The 23,567-nt window shown below is 35.4% G+C and overlaps 2 protein-coding genes across 3 annotated transcripts; one reads left to right on the top strand and one right to left on the bottom strand.

Annotated features, from left to right (window-relative positions):
• The first annotated feature begins 4,139 nt into the window (after positions 1 to 4,139).
• Positions 4,140 to 14,718, top strand: alg12 (ALG12 alpha-1,6-mannosyltransferase). Its single transcript, XM_042722345.1, has 9 exons — positions 4,140 to 4,711; positions 5,026 to 5,158; positions 5,255 to 5,428; positions 5,666 to 5,860; positions 6,014 to 6,117; positions 6,825 to 7,048; positions 13,962 to 14,131; positions 14,221 to 14,296; positions 14,386 to 14,718. The coding sequence occupies exons 1-9, from the start codon at positions 4,505 to 4,507 to the stop codon at positions 14,621 to 14,623; spliced, it is 1,521 nt and encodes a 506-aa protein (XP_042578279.1). The 5' UTR covers positions 4,140 to 4,504; the 3' UTR covers positions 14,624 to 14,718.
• A 737-nt stretch (positions 14,719 to 15,455) lies between these two features.
• On the bottom strand, positions 15,456 to 22,655 carry LOC109100625 (zinc finger BED domain-containing protein 4-like). 2 transcript variants are annotated; one of them, XM_042722342.1, is made up of 3 exons: positions 22,573 to 22,655; positions 22,273 to 22,451; positions 15,456 to 20,249 (listed from the first exon to the last, which is right to left on the bottom strand). In XM_042722342.1, exon 3 carries the CDS (start codon positions 20,051 to 20,053, stop codon positions 16,295 to 16,297), a length of 3,759 nt encoding a protein of 1,252 aa, XP_042578276.1. In that variant the 5' UTR covers positions 20,054 to 20,249; positions 22,273 to 22,451; positions 22,573 to 22,655; the 3' UTR covers positions 15,456 to 16,294. The 2 variants fall into 2 exon arrangements, with proteins under 2 accessions (XP_042578276.1, XP_042578274.1); XM_042722340.1 differs by having other exon boundaries at positions 22,273 to 22,613.
• Between the last annotated feature and the right edge of the window lie 912 nt (positions 22,656 to 23,567).

The following is a 23,567-nucleotide window of genomic DNA, read 5'->3' on the forward strand; positions in this document are numbered from 1 at the left end:
GGCATTTCTGGGAACGCCCACAAAAATGTCATAATCATTTATGCTGTGGTGGAAAACAAACCATTCGAATTAACGCACGGAGACCTTGTTAGGCACTTGATCTTTCCTTTCTGTGATTTACTTGGTGCAGTGCCAAAAAGTTGCTGAGTGGCGTTCTGTACTTCTATTAAGTTAAAAAAAAACTTGACCTGAAGATGTATATGACTGATAAACAGACAGACTACGGGAGGTAGCACTGAGCGGGTAGCACAGATAGGCTACACTACTTACCCTGCAATGATCTGTTAGTAGTCCTGTCCCCCTGCACGGCTTAAAGTAATTCTCCTTCTCATCACAATCAAATAAATCTCACTCCTTGATATTTTGTGATGTCATAATCTATTAAAACATCTATTTCATATTATACATAATCCCTTAGGAAAATAAGCAAGGTTTTTATTTATTTATTTGGTGTTTTTATTACCAATTGTAGCCTATAACCACAGTTTTACTACAAATACCATGGTTAAACTATGGTTAGTTTAGCAAAACATGTTTTTACCATGGTTTAAATATAGTAACCAATTATTTTTTTTTGGTATTTTGTATAATTATTTTCATGATATCTTTTTATTTTACGGCATGTATTTGTGAAAATAATTAGGCAGCCACAGCACACACCATAGAATAATGCTGTGCATTTCAAGTTGACATTAACGTTACCTGTTTTTTCAATGTGAAAAATGTTTTTAATATATCAATAAGAAAGTACGATAGGCTTTTTCACTTCATTAAAATCAAGCAAAACAAAATGACAAATGTTTACTTTTACAAGCCATCTTGTTCTCGTATAGGCTTGTAGTAAGTTGTCTCTTGCTCAATTAGGTAACAAAAATGTTGGGAAACGACACCTCTGGCCATTCCGGTGGGTCATTTGTCCAGTCACAGATACCATACGGACAGTCTGACCCAATACGGCTCAGTTTATTTGCGTATGTTGCCCTGTCGAGCGGCAGAAATGATTTTATGTAGACCCTGCAGCCATTCTGAGTCAACACCATGCTTTTCCAATAAGGGGGAAAGGACTGTTTTCCCCCACACTGACTCCGCCTACACAGCTATGATGCGTAAAAGTTATTACATAAAAAAAAGGCTTGATGTAGGCTTTATATGAAAGACTTATGTACACTGAAAAAAATTATTAAAAAATGTCTAAGGTAAGTGGTTGCAAACAATTAATTTTAGCTACATTTAAATAAAGAAATGTTGAAAATTAGTCAACTAAATTTGTTTATTTAAATGTAGCTAAAATAAATTGATTGCAACCACTTTCCTTAATAAATTTAGTAAATTTAATTAATAATTTTCCCCTCAGTGAATTATAGTAAATATTAGTAAATATGTAAATAAATATATTGTTTATCCATTTATTTGATTAGCTTTTAATTAGTTATAATAACCTTTAGCCCTATACTCTACAAACATATTTTCTCCAAAAACATTATTTAAAAGAAAAAAAAGTAAGTAAAAAGAAAAAAGTTGTTTCAAGTCTGTTCAACATGATGCAGTCATGTTTGAATTGGAAACCTGATATAATGGTGTTAAATCAAAAGGAATTGTTTAAATAAAGTGAACAGCATTACATTTTTCCCCCTCAGTGAGCAGTGTTCTTTATCATTCCTGTAATAACATAAAAAGAGATACAATTCTGTTGTACAGTTAAGTGATGGAACATTCTGTGAAAGGATGGGGCATCTTTTGCCTCCACCACAAACAGATTGTTTAAGATAAAGAGCTTGCATGGAGGAAATGTTTTTAGAGATGTTCAACTAAATATATCTTCAACATTTATATAGTGTCTCATAATGCATTTGCTGTCCATCCTCAATCACTCAAATGTAAATGTGTAATTATAAGGTGTAAAGAGATGTATGTCATTCCACTTCCAAACAATATTGAAAGAGATTAAACTGATCACTTGGGAACTACTTCTGCAGCTTTACACAGATATCAATCCCAGTTGTTGTTTTTCAGCTTTATTTCTCCATAAAATTTATAATGATATGTTATAATAATGCAATGATATAATATTAATGCAGAGTGAGTGAACTTCAGTTTTTGGGCATGCAATATAGACAGTGTTTAATTGACTGTAATGCATTTGCTTTATTTATTTGTGTTATTACTTTCTGAAAACAATGTATGTCCAAGTAATGAAGTGAATTCTAAGCATGAAGAAGTTAACTTAAAATTTACTCAAAAATGTGATTTAAAATATACTACAACTTCAGGTTATTTAATAATGTACTTTGAAAGTATACTTTCAATGCATTGTTACAATGATAATTTTCAGCACACAGTTAAAAAATGTTCACAAAATATATTTAAGTAAAGTGCAAATAAATATACTTTCAGTTCAAGTATATTTTTGTAATATATATATACATATATTATATATATATATATATATATATATATATATATATATATATTTTTTTTTTTTTTATTTAGAAAATATACTAAATTACAATTGTTTTAAAGTGTGTTAAAAGTTGCATTTTGAAAATAGGCAAAAGCATGGTTTTGAATTTTTATATTTTTAAAGATAGTATATATTTTTATTTTTTTTGTTAGTATATTTGCAATGTACAAACAGGTAATATATTACAAATACAATAAAGTATAAAAAAATTTCACTAGGGTACATTTTTTATATTTAAAGAATTTGCCACTGATGATTCAAATGCGAGATTTAAGCAGTGTAGAGTAGCGCTTTGTTGTTTGTTGTTTGTCCGATCATAAATGCAGACATGGTTTTATGTTTATGCGGCGCGATAGGCAATGCAACGCGTAAAAAGACAGTATAAGTCATTATAATCAGTAATCATCTCCCCACTGGATGCAACAAATGCCTTGTTTATAATGGGTTTTATTGGTTTTGTCTCGTAATACGGGGAGACGGCATCACAGTATGTTAAGGGGCGTAACATTTCTGTCACACGCTTGAGGTTTTCACCAAATCCCATACATTGGATAGCTGGCCAGTCAGCATACACTATTCTATATTCTTAGTTCTCTATCACAGATCAGTGGTTTATATGGGTACCTGCACATGTGGGAATTCAAGGTAATGAAGAGGTAGATAAACTGGCTAAACAATCCTTAAATATGGATGATCCAAGTATAAATTTTGCACTCAGCAGAACAGAAGGGAAATAGTTATATTAAATGCATGCAATATTGTATGGCAGATATACTGGGACTCATGTCAAACAGGTAGGCATTATCACAAAGGAGTATAAAGAGAAGAAAAATCATTCATAACATAAGTAGAAGGGAACAAGTCATTTTAACACATAAACATGACATTCAAATCTTAACCAAACACTATACATTGTAGAAAAATATAATACTGGTCTATGTAATGTTTGTTTAACAGAGGAGTCAGTGGAACATGTTAGGATGATATGTACAGCATATGAAAGAGAAAGGGATCAACTTGCAGTCCTTGAATGAGATGACAATGAGAGATGAATAACAATCCTTAGAAGTGAAAGAATTTTCATAAAGTAGTATTCAGAATAATAGTCCAAATGCAGGAAAACAAATAAGTGCAATCATGAGATTTCTTAGGAAATGTGGAATAATGAACAGAATACAAGATTTAGGTGAGAAACAGCAGTCTCGTCATACTCCATCACAGTAGGTGGCGGTATGCACATATGAAGTTGGTTCGCAACCTGCCATAAAACCAAAAGAAGAAGAAGAAGATGGCTCTTCCAGCCTTTTACTGTCTATGCTTCCAGCTCATATTGGGTTGAGAGGTAATGAGGAGGCTGATGCATTAGCAAAAAAGGCAATAGAACGAGAAAAAGTAGATATACAGATTTTTATTTAGGTAGGTCAGAAAATTAAGTCAATTATTAAAAGGAATATTCTGAAAATATGGCAGCAATATTGGGATAATGAAATAAAAGGTAGACATATGCATCAAATACAGTCAATAGTAGGTAAAGGAAGAAGAAACAGGTAAGGAGTAGATATGAGGAGAATATGATTACAAGATTAAGATTGGGGCATACAAGATTGAATAGTACATTGCATTTAATAGGTAAGAATCCAACAGGTTTATGTGAGGCATGTGAAGTTAGTGAAAACAGTTGAGCATGTAGTAATGCACTGCAGGAGATATAAGGTAGAAAGGAAAGAGTTGAAGAAGGAATTAAATAATATAGGAGTTAAGTTTACAATTAAAAATGTATTAAAGTCAGATAGGAGTATAATAAATTTAATGGTAGAATATTTGGGAAATACTGGGTTAAATAAGCGTATTTAAATGAGGAAATTTTTTTTATTTTTTATTTTTTCTCTGTCATGGGGGCTGAGAGTGGACGGAGGAGCTGAACACACAGCGCCGGATGAAACTCTATGAAGCCTCGGTGCGGGTAAATAAGGAGAATTTATGTTGGTTGAAAGGTTATAGAATAGGAAGTGTCTATGGTCCATTTCAAAATAGGTGGCGGTAATGCACATATTTGTCTGCGATCCGCCGTTAAAAAGCAAGAAGAAGAAGAAGATGGCTCGAAAGGAAGTAAATGAGCGTCCTCTTTTAATTTTTATCGTCTGTATTGTATTTATACATTTGTTTATCTGTCCTTACACCAAAGTTGAGGAAAGTTTTAACTTACAAGCAATTCACGATGTTCTGTATCACAGATTTGATTTTGAAAAGGTAAGTGCTCAAATCTCAAAAATATTTTAATTTAAATCATTTAAGATCACGTTTAACCCTAAAACAGCGCATTTAACTATTTAAATTATAACGTGTTCTCTTTGTTAATCCTGTGTTATAGTGCGTTAAACCTAAGCCAGTGATCTGATTAAATTTGCTAAGAGTGCTGCAGCTGTGACGTCAAAACCCCGAAGAGAGTCCCGTCGTGGATTATTAAGCACTCCGTTGTAGTGATATGTTGCTTAGTGTTGTATAGCATTGAAACAATAAGACCTACATAAAGACTTAACTCTTTGTTATTACTGTTTCTCCAGTATGACCATCATGAGTTTCCTGGTGTGGTTCCACGGACGTTTCTCGGACCCCTGTTCATATCAGCACTCAGTGCACCAATGACTTGTGTGCTTGCACTCTTTCAGATACCAAAGTTTTACACTCAGATCCTCGGTATGTCTGAGATCACAACCTGTAGCTTTAGGCCTGCATTAAACTCATTTTAATTGTTTCAGTTTCATCTGCTTTATGTTCTTCTTTGTTCCACAGTGAGAGGAGTTCTTGGACTATGTGTGATTCTGTCACTATGGCAGATGCAAAGAGAGGTCCGGAGGCAGTTTGGGTCAATGGTGTCCAGGCTGTTTTGCTTTATCTGCATCACACAGTTCCATCTGATGTTTTACAGTACCAGAACCCTCCCAAATGTGTTTGCTTTTTTTTTTGGTGAATATTTTATGTATTGTTGTAAGTATTTTTTTGGAGCAATATTTACAGTTTTCTATTAGCCGTTTTGTTATTTTTGGCTTAGAAAACAAAGCAACTTGACTTGCTGACTTGCTTTATGAATCATATTCATAAAAATGTCAGTGTGTAATGGCATCTTGTTCTAGTAACACATTATTTTGTCTAACTTAAATTTTAGCATTAAACAGCTTTTCCAAATTGTCTTTTATTGAATAGTTTTGCTGGCATTCACATCTTGGTTGGGCCAGAGACACAGTGCCTTCATTTGGCTCTCCGCTTTGGCCATTATTGTGTTTCGCTCCGAATTGTGTCTCTTCTTTGGTCTGATGTTGTTGATGTCACTCCTGAGCAGAAAACTCCATTTTCTACAGTTGCTTTACCATGCCGTACCTGCTGGTCTTTTATCTTTGGGTCAGTGATGCACAAGTACTTGTTTTCTGTATTGTCTTAGTATTTTATTTGTCTAAAGCTAAATGTAGACTTTTCCAATTGTTCATTATGTTTTGCTTCTCATCATGCACAGACAAAGACCTTCACAGACTGAAGTGCGTTTGTCTTTTGTAGGTCTCACTGTCATGGTTGACACAGTTTTCTGGAATAAGCTGCTCTGGCCTGAAGGTCAGGTACTATGGTACAACACTGTCTTGAATAAAAGCTCCAACTGGGGAATATCCTTTTGCAAAATTCTTTTAAAATGCTTGTAGTTTAAAGGAATAGTTTAGTCAAAATAAAATGTTCTGTCATTGTCTCTCATGACAATCCAAGCCCTTATGACTTCTGAGGAGCACAAAAGGAAGAACTGGTTGCTCTTTTCAAATTCCAATGAATGAGCACTGGAGATTTCAAGATTTAAAAATGACAAAGTCAAAAGGACTACTAATCCATAGGACTAACAGGTTTGTGAGGAGAGTGCATTTGTGTGGGATAACAAATAATGGAAAGGACGGAGAAAGCTGCTTATCGCATATACATTCTAGTTAATAAAACTGCTAACAGTGCATTTAAACACATACTATTACTCAGTGTTTTGGGCTCAGTGGCTCTGAAGGTAATAGCTAAGGCTTTAACAGCTGAATGTGGAAGAAAAACTTGTATTCTGCTTCTGCATTCTTTTTGATGCTTAAAACAATGATCACATGAGTAATAGTGACCAGTAAACTGTTGTGTTACAAAGAAGAAAGAGAGAACTACAGATTTTAAGTAACATGAGATTGAGTAAATGATGACAGATTTTTTTTTTAAACTTTGGGCCAACTAGGCTAAACATTTAAAAACAATGGTAATGCATTACTATTATCATAAAAAAATGCATTCTTGCACGATTCTGTTGCCTGTCAAAATTTTGTATCTTTCCTTGACTTCTTTCGTGCCTCAAACTTTCCCTTTTCTGTGGTACTTCTACTCTGCTCTCCCTCGAGCTCTTGGCAGCACTATACTATTTATTCCACTCGGCCTGTTGGATAGACGAACAAGAAAACCGCTCATCGTAACTGTAGGCTTCATTCTACTGTACTCCTTTCTCCCCCACAAGGAGCTCCGTTTCATCATCTACACCTTCCCTGTGTTCAACATGATTGCTGCCTGCGGTTGTTCCTTTATGTAAGTTGAACATATTTTGATAGTATGATTTGGTAGCTGTATTGAATTTTCTTGCTTGAAACCCAGTTTACTTTCATGCTTTGGTGTATTGAAGAGTGAAACAGAATAGTGAATGAGAAAAATGTATGATAAGATTTTATTTTATCCATTTGAGACTTGATTGGTAGATAAAAAAATATGGGTGTACCTGAATAGTGCCAGAATGAATGAGAGTTTGCTAAAACAAAACTTTAGTAGTTAGCATTTTATAGCCTACTTGGCTTAAGTGACATGAGAGCAAAAGGAAATAAATGTAAAAAGAAAGTTACAACAGTCCCTTAGTAGCAAGCCTAATAAGAGAACATTGATAAGGACAAAATACTAGGGAAGTAACGATATTATCAATATCGCGATAGCAAAACTGTCTTGATATTATCGTGGTCACATGACAATATGAAATGTAGATCTTCTGGACAAAAAGTGTAGTTTTTAAAATATATTTAAACTTCTTATTTTAACATAAAAGGCCTTTAAAGTTGTGTTTTGGGCCATTATGTCAATTGTTACTGTCATTACTGTCAAACAAACTGTATCTGTCAAACAAAATGGAGCTCTTAATTTTGAACTGTCAAAGTGCATTAGATAGAATAATTTAACTTTAAAATGTATTTTTTTTTTTCCAATTCTTCAATTGTCGTTACATCCCTACAAAATACCTATGATTTTTTAAATAGATGAGGAAGAAACGTTATCACAAACCAAAACCTGCCTAGAAAGCTTCATACTTGACACAAGATGTCCTGTTAGCTGAAAATGTTAGAACACTGGACATTTAATTTTATTTTTTGATTAACAAAATAATTTAATTGGTCTTGAACTGCATTTTTCAATGTTTCCTGAGATTACTCAGGGCCTGAACTTTAGTGCAGGATTATACATTTTGCAATTAATTATCTTTCCTGTATGTACCTTGCATTAATATAGTTAATCCACATTCATACACAGATCAAATATGCAATTTGACATCTTTCTGTCTTTCTGTTTCACAAACAATTTGCAACAACAAACTTTGTAAACTTTATAAACTAACCTCCAGTGTTGGGGTAATGCATTACAAGTAATGCGAGTTACATAATTTACAAGAAAATATCTGAGTTACTTTTTCAAAAAGTAACACCAGTTTCTTTGTTTTCCCATTTATTGACTGAGAAGTCTCCTGTCCCCATATTGAGAGAAATCAGAAGTACAGATGTAGTTCTAGACTAAATGTGAATTTGCATTAATTCATCCCACTGGAAAAACAGATTTAGTATTCATCAAAATTAATTAAAACAGTGAAATACAAACTCAGAATTTGCAAAAACCTGCAATAACTAAATATCTTGACACAAATGTATGATCTAATCCCATTTTATTAACTGCTGACCTTTGATGATCCAGTTCAACCATACTAATAAGCAAAAATGACTTTAGATAAACTAACAGTTGTACTTCTTTATATATATACAGGTCCTTCTCAAAAAATTAGCATATTGTGAAAAGTTCATTATTTTCCATAATGTAATGATAAAAATTAAACTTTCATATATTTTAGATTCATTGCACACCAACTGAAATATTTCAGGTCTTTTATTGTTTTAATACTGATGATTTTGGCATACAGCTCATGAAAACCCAAAATTCCTATCTCAAAAAATTAGCATATTTCATCCGACCAATATAAAGAAAAGTGTTTTTAATACAAAAAAAGTCAACCTTCAAATAATTATGTTCAGTTATGCACTCAATACTTGGTCGGGAATCCTTTTGCAGAAATGACTGCTTCAATGCGGGGTGGCATGGAGGCAATCAGCCTGTGGCACTGCTGAGTGTGTTATGGAGGCCCAGGATGCTTCGATAGCGGCCTTAAGCTCATCCAGAGTGTTGGGTCTTGCGTCTCTCACCTTTCTCTTCACAATATCCCACAGATTCTCTATGGGGTTCAGGTCAGGAGAGTTGAGAGGCCAATTGAGCACAGTAATACCATGGTCAGTAAACCATTTACCAGTGGTTTTGGCACTGTGAGCAGGTGCCAGGTCGTGCTGAAAAAACTAAATCTTCATCTCCATAAAGCTTTTCAGCAGATGGAAGCATGAAGTGCTCCAAAATCTCCTGATAGCTAGCTGCATTGACCCTGCCCTTGATTAAACACAGTGGACCTACACCAGCAGCTGACATGGCACCCCCAGACCATCACTGACTGTGGGTACTTGACACTGGACTTCAGGCATTTTGGCATTTCCTTCTCCCCCAGTCTTCCTCCAGACTCTGGCACCTTGATTTCCGAATGACATGCAAAATTTGCTTTCATCCGAAAAAAAGTACTTGGACCACTGAGCAACAGTCCAGTGCTGCTTCTCTGTAGCCCAGGTCAGGCGCTTCTGCCGCTGTTTCTGGTTCAAAAACACACGCCTGTGCACGGTGGCTCTGGATGTTTATACTCCAGACTCAGTCCACTGCTTCCGCAGGTCCCCCAAGGTATGGAATCGGTCCTTCTCCACAATCTTCCTCAGGGTCTGGTCACCTCTTCTCGTTGTGCAGCGTTTTTTGCCACACTTTTTCCTTTCCACAGACTTCCCACTGAGGTGCCTTGATACAGCACTCGGGGAACAGCCTATTCGTTCAGAAATTTCTTTCTGTGTCTTACCCTCTCGCTTGAGGGTGTCAGGTCGGCAGTCTTACCCATGATTGCGGTTTTGAGTAATGAACCAGGCTGGGAGTTTTTAAAAGCCTCAGGAATCTTTTGCTGGTGTTTAGAGTTAATTAGTTGATTCAGATGATTAGGTTAATAGCTCGTTTAGAGAACCTTTTCTTGATATGCTAATTTTTTGAGATAGGAATTTTGGGTTTTCATGAGCTGCATGCCAAAATCATCAGTATTAAAACAATAAAAGACCTGAAATATTTCAGTTGGTGTGCAATGAATCTAAAATATATGAAAGTTTAATTTTTATCATTACATTATGGAAAATAATGAACTTTTTCACAATATGCTAATTTTTTGAGAAGGACCTGTATGTATGTGTGTATATATATGTATATATATATATGTGTATATATATATATATATATATATGTATATATATATATATATATATATATATATATATATATATATATATATATATATATATATATATATATATATATATATATATATAATATATTTATATATATATATATATATATATATACATATATATATATATATATATATATATATACATATAACCTAACCTCTAGAAACATAATCTGAGATGGCGTTTCATGACCTGTGATTGTTGTCATATACAGTCATATACAGTCGTTCTTTGTCGCAACAAGTTCACTGCTTTTATGCATTAGTGAATCGAGCCAGTGACTGAATGTTCAACTACACACAATTCTTGATAGTCACATGAAAACCACAGGGGTTAAAGCAAAACAAAAAACCTGAGCCTGAACTTTTTTCTGGGGCTTGAGGGTTGCGGGGGCGGACATATACACAGGGTTATTTGGCAAACAACAAAAGAAAATGATTTTCCTCTAAACTAATTAGTAACGTATCTGCCATTAGCCCTTGACAGGCTCAGACTACAGATTATGGTTGGATTTTTGAAACAGCAATACCAAGAAAGGTTACTCACTACAATATGGTGCAAACCACTGATCTATATATGACTGGATCACTCATCGCGTTCTAAACTGCCAATAGGCAGTGAATCCACCGGATTTTACTAATCCCATCCCTACCGGCAGAGAGCACCATTGACTCACATGCAAACCGCTGACCTAAAATCACCCGATTTGAAGCAAATCAGTCAAACTGGATTATTTTTTTTATGTTGTTTGTAAATTAATTTTTACTTCAGGTGTTATCTGCAATGTTTATGGTCTTTTTGGGCAGGATAAGAGATATATTTAAACCGCTTAGGTGGGTGTGTCTGCTACGGATTGCTACGTTTTCAAGGACTAAAATCAGATCTAATTTATTAATCAATATTGTTATTATCTTTCAAATTCTAATAAATAAACTAATAAAACAAAATGGTACAAAAAAAGTGCAGCACATGCAAAGAATGCAATGACTGTGGCAACTTTAATATTTGAAAGGATACTATGGCAAAGTTATCACTTTCCTTATTCAAACTGATAAAAAAAAAAAATGAATATATGATTGCCCTGAAGAATGAAAGCTATGTTATACACGTGGAAAATTATGAGGTTTATCATGCTCATAGACAAGGGTGTGACAATACACTTATACTTGGTTCACTAGAACGAGACAATGTTTTGAGAAATTTTCAAATGTCAAAATATTTGTCTTTTAATCACAGAAAGTAAAACAATGCAGTTGTATTTTGAAATGTTTTAACTAATCTAGTGCTTAAGGGGATACTTCACCCCAAAATGTAAATTTTGTATTACTCACTTACCTCCATGTCGTTCCAAACCTGTAAAAGCTCTGTTCGTCTTTGGAACACAATTTAAGATATTTTGGATGAAAACCTGGAGGCCTGTGACTGTCCCATAGACTGACAAGTAAATAACAGTGTCAAGGTTCATAAAAGGTATGAAAGTCATCGTCAGAATACTCCATCTGCCATCAGACGTGCAATCTGGGTTATATGAAGTGATGGGAAGACTTTTTGTAAGCGAAGAAAACAAAAATAATGACTTTATTCAACAATTCCTTTGTCAACAGTCTCCTCTGTGTCTCTCCATACCACTGTATGCTGTGTATGCTCTTCTGTGTCATCCGCGCCATAAGGATGCGCTGTTTTATTTCAAACCAAAGCTAAATACACATAGAAAGAGTGGAAGTGGAAAAACAGGCTTTAATATGACTATATATAAAGTAACGATGAGGCAATAATAATTGGCTTCGAATAAAGTATCAAAACCAAGTACATGGTTTTATTGAACAACACTGTTAAATACACAATATAATATGCCTATATTATTACAAATACCTGCAGAGGGCACCAACGGCCTGGTGATGTTTCATGTAATTCAACTACATTTAAATCCATTTAATTTTAATATTTGGCCACATGCATTCAGAAACTTTTATTTTGAAATCGTGCTGTACAATAAATCGCATATTTAGAAAAATGTTGATGTATTCTACTGTGTTGGCATAGGTTCAAATGATTTACATTACAAATCAAGTGAGTTTTCCCAGATGAACATTAATTAAGCAGCCCAAACTCACCGCATATGCAGTGGAAGAGTTTAGCGCCTTTCACACTTACAGTCTTTACTGGTAAATTAACGTTAAGAGATCATGTGTTTACAAGGCTCCACTGCTTTTTAAATAGCTTTTCTATGTAAATATGACACTAAATGGAAATCTTTAACCATTGTGCCTCGCAGCTTTTTTTAGTGTGTTGCGCTCGAGACCCAGGCTTCTTTTCCATTCATCAGCTAATGCTTGTGTTTATGAGAGCAAAAACTTCTGATTGGCTTGTAATGTTAGTTTGGTTGAGAGTGAAAGGTGTGTTCCTCTCTCATACATTGGTAGGTAAACTCATGAACTCGAACGTGATATCAACAAGTGTTTTTAAATGTAGGACGACTTTTTTTTCCCGCAGCCAAATGCTGCAAGCTGGAGATCCGGCACGGTGCCGGAGAACTTCAAGACCTGAAACCAGCAGTGAACTATACTGTGATCATTTTATATATAGAAAGCAATCAAAGATCATTCTCTTTATAATCACAGGAGCAGTAAAAGTCTATCAGTAACATGATTTCTGCATTTTTGCTGCAACTCTAGTTATAATCAATGACACAGTTTACAACACTCAATAAATCTCATATTACACTGTTTTCACTATGTTAGTTATACCATTGCAACAAATAGGACAAAAAGTCGAATGTCAAATTAGATCTTGGAGTGTAAATGCAGACTCATAGACTTGCCAATTGTTCTGTATAATGAGTTTCTTTGTTCTTCATTTTATTACTAACATTTCACTTGACCTTTTTAAAGCAATTTTTACTTAATTGAAAACTATTTGAAGGCTACATGCTGTTTTAATGGATTATTTACTTTTTTAAACTATTATTCTATCTTAATATTTTTAACTAGTTTTCAAATAGAACATTATTAAACTAGGATAAAACATTATTAAACTTAATTAAAAAATATTGAATTGAAATTGAATTGAAGTTACAATAAAATAGAAGTAGAGACAGAGCTTTTGTTTTTATATTGTGATGTACATCTGAGTATAACAGATTATTGAAAAAGAAAAACTTTTGGATGGGGATTTGATCTCAGTTGTTGATTGGATTTGAAATGTGCGTGTTGCACTAAAAAAGGGAGGAAAATGAAGTTCGCAGGTGGAGAATTCCTGCATACGTCACCAGAGAGAGGGTTTTCTCGGAAAAGCCCTGTTATTATATTTTGATGAAATATTACAAGGTCAAAATTTTTAAAGTAAAATAATCTGAAATACATGATCCTAATTTCTGAAATTCATGAACCTTCTTTTGTGTGGACGTACAGTATTATTTGCCAGTGCTTCTGAATTTCAGTAAATGATGGGCAGTTTCAGTTAACACAACCCCTAGTTATGCTGGCTAACTTTTACTTGATATTATAGATATTAGTTAAAATTGCTCAGTAAACAACACCCTTTTTACTTTGTCAAAAACAGCTGTTCACAGCGACCCAGCAAGTCTTATTTTTTTTCTTTGCTTGTCCATGTGGCTAAAAAAACTAATCTGATACATTCAAACAGACCAATCAGCACATTAAAGCTGTACTAAATGTTAAAATCTGTTTTGGTATGGAACAGGTGGTTTTAACAGGAAAAGTGTCTTTGTTAATTTTTCATCCCTAAAATATTTCATGTTAACAGATATCTTTAGATAGTTTTACTTTTCTCTTGTTTTGTTTTTTTTGTTACAGTTTGAAGAATTACCACAAGTCATGGATGTATAAAATTGGCTCCATAGCTATGGTAGGACATTTGATGCTAAATGGAGTATACACAAGTATTTCTCTTTATGTTTCCCATCACAACTACCCAGGAGGGAAAGCAATGCAGGAGCTACATAGAATAATTCCAGCAACAGCAGGTATATTACTTTTGATTGCTTGTTTACTATTGAATTATTATTATTGAAAAATGAAAGCAATCTGATTAAGTTGGATACTTCTCACACAGATGTGTCATTACACATCGACATACTTGCTGCGCAGACGGGAGTCTCACGTTTTCTGGAGCTAAATAGTAACTGGAGGTGTGTGACCAATCAATTATCAAAGACAATGCTATACATGTGCTTTATTGGTAATTTTTTTTCTGAATGTTTTTCTTTTAATTTCCTAGATATGACAAGAAGGAGAATTTGACTCTTGAAGATGCAGTTATGAAAACATATTCACACCTGTTAATGGAAGCAAATGCAACTAAGATATCGCTACTCAAAGACTCTCACAAACCTTTGGTCTTCTTCTCAGGATACCAAAACCTCGTATTTGAGATGTTCCAATTTCCACCTATCAAAATCAAGCTAAACAACAAGCTTGTGCTGCTAGAAAGACACTCAAACAATGAACCCAGATAGTGAAAGCCTGAAGCGAAATTGTTACAACAATTGAATAAAATATTCCATATGCAAAGACAGGGACAAATAAATGTTTACAGAAGTGGTTCTCTGAATTCTTGTCTGTTTTACTGAGAGGGGAGTTGTCCTGAGTTAAGGTGTTTGAATAGCACGATCATTTGCTCGCTGCTTCCTTTTGTAAGAAATGTAAAAATGCTATTACTATGCCTCCCAGTATGCTTTGCATGAGTAATAACTGTGGTTTCAGACTTTAATTGCACTTAAAGTCATCTTTACATTTTTCCAAACCTGTACAACTTTCTTTTGCAGAATACAAAACAAGATATTTTTAAGCTGGTAACCAAACCGTTTTGCTGAGCGTTGACTTCCATTTAATGAACAAAATCATGTTGTTCCACAGAAAAATGAAAGTCATACAATTGTGGAATGACATAAGGGTGAGATTATACCATTCCTTTAATCGTACATTTTTCCAAAAAGATTGTGCTATGCAGAATCATCTAAACCTCTCTGGCTGAAGGCAGAGGAACACCCTGGGCAGATGGCCTATCCATCAAATCCTTTTTTCAGAATTGCAAAAAGTATACTAAAGTTCAGCAAAACATCAAACAACACTAGTCCTATGGCAACTATAGTGCTTGTATAGCTATGTCCTCTGTATACAACTAGCCCTGTTAATACCTGAACTTCTTTCCCCACATTTTCTCAGTTTGTAGATATAGAATTAGAAAGATAATCCAGATTTGGAAAATATATACAGTAATGCATAAGGTGACAATAATTAAAAACATTCACAAGACCAAGATCTGAAACATTAAAATTGAAAGCAACATCGTTTCAAAAGTGTAAAGTTTTATTTACAAATTACCACATAAAAAGAAATAAACAAACAAAAAAACCTAGTTGTTCCAGTCTCAATTATTCCTGTCAAATTATATTTTAGAAATGTATAAAGTGTACAGTACATTTCCTTAATGTTCCATAATTTAAGATAAAAAAAAAAAAAAACGTTTTGTGCTTGACAAATTTTCAAAAAAAGATTTTAACCTGAAAGTGTACAGCATTATGTACATTTTAACAGATACAAACAAAATCATCAGTAAAAATTAAAAATAACCCTAATTCTAACAGTACCATGAACCACAAAAATCACAGAATTAAATAAAATACATTTAAAACATCTCTCAGTCACAGCATTTATTTTGGGTCATGTATTTATATAAAACAATATTCAGCTTGTAGTTTCAATTTTATAAAATCATTTAAATCAGAAGACTATGACTTGCTTTGCACATCAGTTAATATTTACAGCATGTTGACCTGAAGTAGTTTGTATAAGGCACAAGGAGAGAGAAGACAAAGATAAAATAAATGTTATAAAAGGAATCAAAGTACAGCAACAAACAATAACTACCCCTATAGCTAGCTAACCCTCCCTCCCTGAAAACACTTTTCACCAGGAACAAGACTCCAGTTATCAAGTGTACTTAACAGTAGTACTCAAGCAATCTTTTATTCAATTAAATATCATCCAAATGCTGTTGTATTGAAGAATATGAACCTCAGCAACATGAATTTAGTTAGGCCTTCTCAGAAAAGTTACTTGAGTGGTCCTAGGTTGAGGTTTATCAGAATCTAAGAAACAGCCTTGCAAATATAAATACGCAATCATCAGTACTGAAAATATATCAAAGGAAGGTTGACCTTTAAAAAAAGAAGTCCTTCAAGATTTTCTAGCAATGGCCGGGACTGATTCAGAGCACAATTGACACTTGATGTGCTAAAAAGTGTGTCTGCTGGTACAATGCTGGGTGGACAACCCACATAGCGTACAGCTACTTTGGCAAGTTCAGGCCACAGTAACTTCTTTAGGTTCCAATAATCCAGAGGATCACAACTCTGGTCAAGAATGTCTTCCTCCAAATACTCCAGCACTGCAAGCTCCAATGATTTTGGTCTCTCCTCCTGCTTGATTTTCTGTCTAATGTCATCCATAAGAGCCCAGAGGTTTTCATTGTTTGAGGCCAAGCTGTTTGATGAAGCTGGTATTTCACTGCATCCGTTTGACAGTGGTGGTTTAGTCTCCACAGAGTTAGATGCAGACACCTCAAGGTCTTGTATGAGGTCATGCTTACACTGCTCTGCTTCTTCCTCAGTAAAAAGGGAGGTCTTATACCTCGGGTCCAACATGGTTGCCCATATGTACCTGGGGTCATGAAGTATAGGTGACATTTTAGTCACCATTGCTTCCTTTAAAGACTTGAGCATATTGTCAATACCCATGGTCTCATCAAAAAGCATATCTATTTTTCGGTTGAGTATGTGAATGAGTGGAATGACCTGACCTAGTGTTGCTGTGCGATTGCTCATCTCCCTGCAGGATACCTCGAAAGGCTTAAGAGCATTACAGACTGACTGCATGACTTCCCACTGGTCACAGCTTATCAGTTCCCTGAAATTGCACTCTATTGACATCTCATCAATGGCCTTCTTTTGCTCCACTAATCGCTCAAGCATAAAATATGATGTTTTCCACTTAGAGGGAACATCCTGAACCAGCTGGTTTTCAGGTAACTGATAAGTTTTTTGCAGCTCTCCCAACTTCTCCTTTGCTTTAGCAGAACGATGCACTCTCTCACAGATTTTCCGAGCAATACTAAGCAAGTTCTGAACCATCCTCTGACTTTTTATGGCTTCATTAACAATGAGGTCTATGCTATGAACAAAACACTGCATGGTGGTGTGATCACTGCTCTCTAGTATGCTTCCAATAGTTTGATTATCTGTTACAGTAAATCCAATTTTAAGGCCTGAGGAACCAACCCAGGTGTCCCAAAGATATTCAAGCTGCTTCTGTATGTTCAGCACATTGTAGTCACAGTCAATTGAAGAAACACCAAGAAGGGCTGAACAGTGGAAATCTTGCCCCTGAGGCAGAACTTGAGACTCAAATGTTACCCAGTGGGCTGTAAGAATCAAGTACTCTTGAGTTTGGCTGCTCACCCAAACACTCGTTGTGAAATGAATGATTCCACCTTCAGCCTCCTTGAGGTGGGTCAGAACTACTTCTTTCACGCTTTCATACATTTCTGGGATTGCAGTGCTGGTAAAGTAGGATGACGAAGGTAGAGAATACTGTGGCTGGAGGTATTCCAGTAGTCGGTTCAGGCCAACATTTTCCACTACAGTTGATGGCTGAAGATCCAGTGCAAGCATTTCAGCAATGAGTTTGGTGATTTTTTTGGCAGCTGGGTGGCATTCACTGAACTTCTCTGCATTCTCCTCATAAGTAGAAATGTCCATGAGCTCCTGCTTAACTTGAATTTCAGCAGATGACACATCACCTGAGATATTGCTATTATTTTCAAGCACATGCCCATGAAATCTCTGCATGTGCCTAAATAAGCAACTAGTGCCTAAATTGGTTGTCTTTTTGCCTCTGCTAATTGTGCGGCTACAGTGCAAACAGACCACCTTTGTTGGGTCCGCAGAGGAAATGGAAAAGTGATTCCATAGCTTTGAAGTCTTTTTGCTGAAAACAGGCAGGGTGTGGTGTTTGTTCTCAGCAGCAGGGTTGTCCGTTGCATTTGTTGTCATGTTGTCCTCTGCAGCAGGGGTACAATGGGGAGACTGAGGTGAGGAAACTTTGTCATTTGTGCTTTTTTGGGTTTTGAGAACATCAGGATGCCGTCGCATCAAATGTCTCATTAAACAGCTTGTGCCAAAGTCCCCTCGTTTACCACGGCTTATGACACAGGGACAATACCGACACAAAGCTTTGAGTTGATCAACAGGAGAGACAATGAAATGATGCCATACTTCTGATTTCACTCGTTTCATGATTTTTTTGTTTTGTTGAAAAACTGAGCTCTGATCTTGGGATATGCTGTGCCCCTCACCGTGTTCCTCTGGTGAGGATGACAGAGGTATATTTTCCCCTTTCAGTCTAAAAGATGCATCAAGTGAGGACTCTTGTCCAGATTGATATGTAGCATCATTTGCCTCATCCTCAAGAGTCATGTGCTCACTGTCATCATTGGGCACTTCGTCTGATATGACATCAGAGTGATGTGAGGTACAGAGGAATTCCTTTTTGACCTCTGTGGAGTCTTGTGTGCGTGAGAGCAATGTTGGTGGAGTGGTGTAAGGTGGAGGAATGCCTGAGCCCTGTCCATTTTCTTCAATGACTATGTCTCGATGGGCCCGCCACATGTGGCGAATAAGGCAGCTCGTCCCCAAGTCTTTTCCATTTTTGCCACGACTAAATTCATTCATGCAGTGAATACACACTGCTTTCGAGCTGTCAGCAGGGGATAAATAAAAGTGTTTCCACACTGCTGAGCGCCGCCGGGAACTTGCGCTCTTAGGGGCTGATCCAGGGCATTCACTCCCCAAGTCTGTGGCATCATCATTATGGTTGTTTAAGGAATGTGGGGATGGAACCACACACATGTCACTCTTGACGCTCTTTTCAGCTTTTGGTTTGACCTTTTGTAAAGAGTCTTTGGACACTATGTCTGTGGGCTCAGCTAGAATGGAGGACATTGGAGTATGGTTGTCTGTAGGAGGCTTGATGCATACAGACAAGTCTCCATTGTTTGGTGATATATTGGGAGGTATTAAAGATGAATTATTGGACAAGCTATTTACAGAGTCACTGTCTTGCAGAAGAACAGTGGGGTGAGCCCTTCGCACATGCCTCATTAAACAACTAGTACTGAGATCTTTCTCATTTTTACCCCGGCTGAACTCTTTCATACAGTACATACAGATTGCTTTGGTACTATCACGTGGCGATATGAAAAAATGGTTCCAAGCAGGGGATTTTTTTCTAGGGTTAAGTGGACTTCTTATTGATGATAGAAGGCTTTGTGTGACAGCATCCATTGCAACATCATACAGAGTACTTGAGTACCCACTGAACAAGCTACCATAATCATCATCATAACCTCTGGTGGCAAAGGGGCCAAAGGCCCCATCAAATGATAACTTTTCATCATCCTGAGTGATTTCACCCGTTACATTTGGTTCTGCTTTGATACATACACTTGTTTCAATTTCTGAATGATTTATTTCAGTGTTCTGGCTATTATTTGAAATTGTTGGAGATGTTTGGGAGTCATGCTTTTCACAACTTTCTGCTGTTGAATCCTCTGTTGAAAGCCCATCGACCTCAGAAGAGCCATCTTCCTCTGTGCCCTCAAATGACACCAAAGAGGAATCTTTTGTCAGTGTCTCAGAGGGACAAGTGTGGGGTTCTGCTTGCAATACCTCTTGAGGAGTAATTCTGTATGATTTAAACACATAACCATCTTTCCCTTCTATTTTTAAACAGGTTCCTTTGGCCTCTATTCTCTTGTTATCTTTGGAGCCATTATGCTTGTGGCTTATATCCTCAGTCTTCTGTGAGAGGCCGTCCTCTCCATCCATTATTGCAGAAAGAATTTCTGCAGGGAAAGTAAACCTTCTCTATTCAAAGCAGCTTTTTAAGTGTTCAAGTGTCATGGGTGTGGTTCTTTCTTCCATCCAGATGTTTACTTTACCATGTTATATCTGAGCCCAGATGCAACAGATATGTTGACTTCCATTTAGGATAGTGTAAATCGCTTGTGTTCATTTGTAGAACCTGAAAAATTAGATGGGAGATAGAAGAACATTAAGATTAATTAACAGTTTAAAGGAATAAAAGTTCATCGCAACTGGATGTGTGATTAAAAATGTTATATACACATTGACAAAAAATGTATTATACAACTCAGAGCCACTTTTTATAAGTAGTTTTTATAAGACATTATTTTAAACTCATTATTGTTAGTTATTAGTAATACAATTATTATTGTAGTTCATCTGTTTGAATCAGTCTGATGATGTAAATGAATTAAATAAATGACTGACCTGAACTGCAAGTTATCATTACTTTCAGAGATATCAGTCTTGAAAAGTGGTTCTGTGTATTTATGATTTGTGGAACTAACTCTTTGCTAAGACGTGCTCAAACAGTCACCTAAAAGGTGTTCAGGGTACCAAGGAAGACTATCCAAAATGTAAACCAGAATAACGTTTTGTTGGCAACAAATTGCTGGATATTTCACTCGTTAGATATTGAAAAAATTATATTATTATCATTATTATTATATTTATGAATAACACTGGTTCTGTTCTCTCTTTTCAGCTTTGTTAGTATGTCCAATGAAAATAACCATATAGGCCTAACAGCCAAAACAGACAGTTAGTTAGTCAGTTATCAGCATAACACAAAAACAATCATCTTATTCATGGCCGGTGCATATATAAATTAGGGATCAGTAGCAATGATCAATCATACATGAACATTATATGATAATACAACCCATTCATCCAAGTGAACATGATAATGATACTTTAAAATGAACAGGAAACCTGTCCAACAATTAAATTATTATATAACCTGCATAAGGCTGCTATGGATGCCTACAGATCAGTAATGATTTTGTGCACTTTGAAGCCTTCCAAATGCGTTGTGCCTGCAAAAGTGCTGTGTGTGTGTGTGTGTATATATATATATATATATATTTATATATATATATATATATATATTTTTTTTTTTTTATTTTTTTTTTTTTTATTCTGAGTGGCATCTTTAATCTGGACCTGTAACTACACAGAGCTATGAGAGCTATACTGTGATATACACACATACTTAATTTCTTGAATTGAAACAGCGTTTATTGACCCAATAGGTATATTTTCCTCTATATAAACTATTACTATTTGAATCCTTGGTGGGGTTTTTTTCCCGAAATACCTCCATATTTAACAAAGTCATACAGCCCTTTCTTGGTTTTAACCGGTTCACAACGGAACATAGCGATAAAGATAAACAAAACGTCAGTTGTCATCAAAGACTATCTGGCCTATTACAGCAATTAATAGCAAAAACTAAATATAGGCTACATTATACGTGTCAAACTATGCTAAAATATTTCAAAGTAGAATTTGTTTTATTTGATGTAAAGAGTAGATGAAATAACGTTTACATTTTCTGTCAGTTGTCACGACATATTAAGGCATAAATTAAAAAGAAAATCAAAAATATACACTGAGCAACCTACTATGATAATTATGACCGTATGCTGTTGTATGTTCCATGTAACGTTAGTTCGAATAAAATGATGTAAAATTTATCTGAGGTGTTTCTAGTAAGGAAGTTGGGTGCTGCTTGAGGTACTCGTCTCAACACACGCTCTCGCGACCTCACGAGATGTAGGCGCTAGCTAGAGCGACACATGCTAATGGCTAGTGCATTAGCTCGTAGACAAAACAACAGGAAAACACTTAACATTTCTCTCCTGCCATATGGACATAAAACTCGAGTTACTTGTGTGTGTTTTCTCATTATTTAATTTGTGAATACGACTGCTTGGGGATTTAAAATGCGTACGTGGAATCATTTAATCATGTAGAAAGAACGTATTTGACTTAGTGACAACTCAGTTGTGTGGTTACGTTAGGCCACACAGGACATAACCTGATGAGGCAGAACCGGATCCTGGTCGCACAAAACAGAGAAGCTCGTCGAACTAGACGGGTCACTGGATCTAAACCAAAATCATGCATGCGTCTTCCCCAGACAATGTAAACACTCGAGTAAAGACATTAGTATATCTTACCTTTGTGTCCTGAGGTTTACTTAAGTGAGTCTCGGCTGTGAAATGGTTAAATAAAGCGCACGGTTGATCCAGTGTTGTAATTGAGTTCGTTGCTTTGTCTCCTGTGCCGTAAACAGTGCGCTGTAGTAGCGCCACACGGCGTCAGACGGAAGAAACATGGCTCTATGGCGTCACAGAGGCTTTCGATATAGTGGGTGGGGTTAATAAAACAAAACTACCGTCATTGCTATATCATAGCCGATAAGAGATCATAATCATGTAAATAAAATTACGAAACAACTGATTCTACACTTTGCATACCTATGTATAGACGCTCAAACCACAGATAACAAATAACGAGGGTTTACCAAAGCAAACACACGGGGTTTCTTGACCCCAGGGTTTCTCTCAGGGGCAGTCAGGCAAAACTAAAAGGACCTTTGATGTTTAAATGCGTTTTTAGGTCAATTTAAAACATGTGGCATTTTTCTGGATTTTTGCTGTTTATGAGATACTATAGCCTATTGTCCTCAACCGGCTTTCTATTTATTTGTATTTCCTGTTTGCAAATTAAATGATAAATATGTTTGTGTTCATAGAGGTTCATACAACAATGTAATTGTAAATGTTATTGAGATTTCGAATTAAGGATGGAAATTATTATTATTATTTTATTGTTGTACTTAGAATCATTAAGCTGAAACAATTGAAATGCATAACAAAATCATGGCAGAACAAATAAAAAAATAATATAAATAGTACAATACAGAATATGAAATAGCAGGATGGAGCAGATAAAATAGACATTCAGTTTTTGTAAAATAATTCTACCGTTCATTGACAGGTCTCTCATTGAGCATAAATTAAATCTATTTTTACCTTTTTGAACCACAGGTTGAAAATTAAGCGGTCCCCTTTCCATTTCATCTTTACATATTTTGATTTCTAAATAGGTAACAACATTCTTCACAGGGATCATTGATATCAAGAAGTTCACAATTTTTAAAAGGGAACAACTCACATTTGGTTACATTTGTTTAAACCCTGAAACCAATGAAAACTCATTCAAACAATCAATCAATCAAATTTTTTATTTATAATGAATCTCTAACAAATATTGTTGTATCGTCTGCTTGACAGCATTTTATTTCTCTTTCTAAAATTCCGATTCAGTGAAACTCATATTTGTTAATGTAAAGAGTCATTGTCTGGGTTACAAGTAAAAATAAAAAATGAAATATTGGACATCCCTGATTATGCCGAGGAATCTGGAGGGTTGTCTACTTCTTCTTCTTGTACGATTTAATGGCGGTTGA

Source organism: Cyprinus carpio, chromosome B4 (assembly GCF_018340385.1).
Source record: "Cyprinus carpio isolate SPL01 chromosome B4, ASM1834038v1, whole genome shotgun sequence".
NCBI lineage: Eukaryota > Metazoa > Chordata > Actinopteri > Cypriniformes > Cyprinidae > Cyprinus > Cyprinus carpio.